At 36.5% G+C, this 3,119-nt stretch overlaps 1 protein-coding gene across 1 annotated transcript; it reads left to right on the plus strand.

Annotated features, from left to right (window-relative positions):
* Nucleotides 1-343: 343 nt before the first annotated feature.
* On the plus strand, nucleotides 344-2,511 carry LOC105328563 (uncharacterized). Its single transcript, XM_011429485.4, has 2 exons — nucleotides 344-899; nucleotides 1,393-2,511. Exons 1-2 carry the CDS (start codon nucleotides 593-595, stop codon nucleotides 1,818-1,820), a joined length of 735 nt encoding a protein of 244 aa, XP_011427787.3. The 5' UTR covers nucleotides 344-592; the 3' UTR covers nucleotides 1,821-2,511.
* The last annotated feature ends 608 nt before the right edge of the window (nucleotides 2,512-3,119 follow it).

The following is a 3,119-nucleotide window of genomic DNA, read 5'->3' on the forward strand; positions in this document are numbered from 1 at the left end:
GAAAGCCGAAACGATTTGAAAATTCAAATACCAAATAAGGCGTCAGAAATATATGTTCTGTCAAAGAATTGATAAGTTGAGTAAAATTTTTACACTCATATTCAATAGCTGCTACCAATTTAACTTGTTTCTAACCAAGATATAAAAAATTTGAGTAAATTTGAAACGCTAGTTTAACATCAGAATAATTGAAGCTATAGTTCAATATCATAACAAGAGGAAGTAATAGTTCTCGAGAAAAATCCTTTGCTACATGTAGTGAATGACTATTTTTAAAAGCGTGCGTTCACCCAATTAAAAACTTCGATGAAAATGCATGCTAACTGCAATTGATGGTCTGGAACAGAACTATATTCACTAACCTAAGCGTAGAAAACGAATGGCGGCCCCGCCCCTCGGCGATGGAATTTAGTGTTGTTATGGCAAGCATCATACCTTCTCTGGTCTGCATATCATTTTGTTCTAGGTACGCCCCTGTCTATAGGTATATCTATCGTGAATCGGCTAAAATTGTTAGAACTAAAACACGTGGCTGCTGGACGGTTTCTGATTTAAGGCTGATCGGCAACATACCTACAAACCATCACACATAATGGACGTTTTGCTGAGACAAGTTTTGATTATCTATTTATGTAAAGAAGTACAGGTCAACTTTGTTCATGGCACCTGGAAAGTGATAGACTCTATGTCTGGCGTTTACACCAACTCGTCGGTTGTGTCCAGCCATCAGGACGTCACGTGTATTGAGTGCGCCGCCAGGACCCTGATGCTGGACGGAGAGGGTTACTCCTGTAACCGTGGCGACCAGATGTGTATGATCTACAGTACCTGTCACATAAAGAACCGCCTGACCCCCGGGGACTGGGAGCCAATCGCAGGATGGCTACATTTCTGTACAAGTATATATCTTCATTTTCTAGGCTCTCTGTCATTATGAAGCAATCTTAAATAATTGTTTATAACTCAGAATGTGTAAAGTATGACCTATATGCATTTTAAATCGCACAAATTTTAATCACAGAGCAAATATTTCGACGCTTTTGAAATATACTGGAGATTGCTTTCCTATATTTCAAAGTTTAAGTAAACTTTAAAAAAAAAATTAAATTATATGTAAACTTCTGTAAATTGTATGCAATAAATGGATTAGATCAGTAAGTTATTTCAATACATATCAATTTGAACCATTTCAAGAAGTTTGTTGGACACTTTTGGTTTCTACACGATATCTGGACGGCTATAAACCACTAACTTATTGCTTACTTCCAAATCGCTGAACATCAATAGTACAATCGATTGCTACAGGGCTAGAAAGTACTGTAACTTTGCACACTAATCCTCATCAGCGTCGATCAAGGTTGATATCTTATATTTTGATATTTGTCTTTTTAGAAATGAAATTAACTACGGAACCGGAAGACACCTGGCTTGATCTCGGAATACAACTCAGCAGGAGGAAATCGATACGTTTCCAGGTCAAGGTCACCTATAGTGCATATATTTTACTGAGTTCTGGAAACAACACGGACAGTCCCGGCTACTGGGTTACCCTAGGAGGGTGGGGCGCGACAAAATCGTGTCTGAGGGATGGATTGGTCGCTTGGAGTCAGTGTTATTCAGAGTACATCGGACGTGTTTTAAGTGGCGAACAGTATAGATCGTTCTGGGTCACCTGGAATGAAGGTCATGTAAGAGTGGGGACAGGGGAAACAGTGGGTAACGGAACAATCATGGACCATGTGTTTACTAACGTATATACCGTGCGACATGCTCTGATCAAAACACCGTTTTATACAGGAGATTGGGTCATTTACCTGTAATGTACCTGCAGCCTCACATGTATTATCAGTGAGGCGCTTTTTCAAAATTGAATCAAGTTTTTGAAGTTTGTTGTAAGCTTAACCGTCATGCGATTGTATATTCTGTACGAAAATTCTTTCCAGTTTCAAGCAATTGTTACCTGTTATGTACTAGTACCTGCAACATCTGACAGAATTCTCACCGGTAACAGAGTGTTAAAACAAATTTTTCACGTATATAAACAAGTTTTTGAAGTTTTTTGCAAGCTTTCTTCGCCATGTTGTTGTATTTTCTGTATCAAGGTTCTTTCTTGTTTTAGACGATTATAACAAATTAATCAAATAAAAATTGTTTTTACCTATTTAATACCAAATGCATATTTATAGAAAATTAAAATGCTTCCACGTGTATGCGAGTGCGTGTGTATGTGTGTGTGCGCTATCACAAAGGTCGTATAATTTTGGAGAATATACCTTACCTATAAAATAAAAACGTGTTGTATTTTCTGTATCAAGGTTCTTTCTTGTTCTAGACGATTATAATAAATTAATCAAATAAAAATTGTTTTTACCTATCTTAATACCAAAATGCATATTTAGAAGAAAATTATATATGCTTCCACGTGTATGCGAGTGCGTGTGTATGTGTGTGTGCTATCACAAAGGTCGTGTAATTTTGGAGAATATACCTTACCTATAAAATAAAAACGCGTTGTATTTTCTGTATCAAGGTTCTTTCTTGTTTTAGGCGATTATAATAAATTAATCAAATAAAAATTGTTTTTACCTATCTTAATACCAAATGCATATTTAGAAGAAAATTAGAATGCTTCCACGTGTATGCGAGTGCGTGTGTATATGTGTGTGCTATCACAAAGGTCGTATAATTTTGGAGAATATACCTTTACCTATAAAATGAAACGAGCACCATAGAGCGGAACGGTCTTTATTTTATCTCTGATCGTAACAAAACATGTTAAAGTTGTCATGTTGTAAATTTTGAATTTACCGGGTGGCAGTATATACAAAATTTACAAATAAAATAAAATTTTGGAGCATTGTTACCCCCTCCCCCTGCACACTTTTTAGGATAAGGCTTAAATTTTGGGGGCAAAGAAAGTGAGCGCACAAGATTGTAAGTTTGCAGGAATCCTCGACACGAATCAATTGGGATTTAAATGTCTATAACCACGAAAGGCTATGTACAGGTTTCAGCAAAAATATATTATGTTGAGAGTCGAAGTACATGGCTATTCCGGTTATTGAAAAACTCACAAAGCTTTCAAAAAATGGCAATGAGAGGTAAACCGATAACTAGTT

The sequence above is a fragment of the Magallana gigas genome, chromosome 2, assembly GCF_963853765.1.
Source record: "Magallana gigas chromosome 2, xbMagGiga1.1, whole genome shotgun sequence".
Taxonomy (NCBI): domain Eukaryota; kingdom Metazoa; phylum Mollusca; class Bivalvia; order Ostreida; family Ostreidae; genus Magallana; species Magallana gigas.

What these genes read in the sequence shown, in the direction of transcription:
- LOC105328563 (XM_011429485.4), top strand. Translation starts at nt 593, where the DNA reads ATGGACGTTTTGCTGAGACAAGTTTTGATTATCTATTTATGTAAAGAA. An exon ending in ATGGCTACATTTCTGTACAA is followed by an intron (nt 900 to 1,392) that starts GTATATATCTTC and finishes TTGTCTTTTTAG; the next exon opens with AAATGAAATTAACTACGGAA.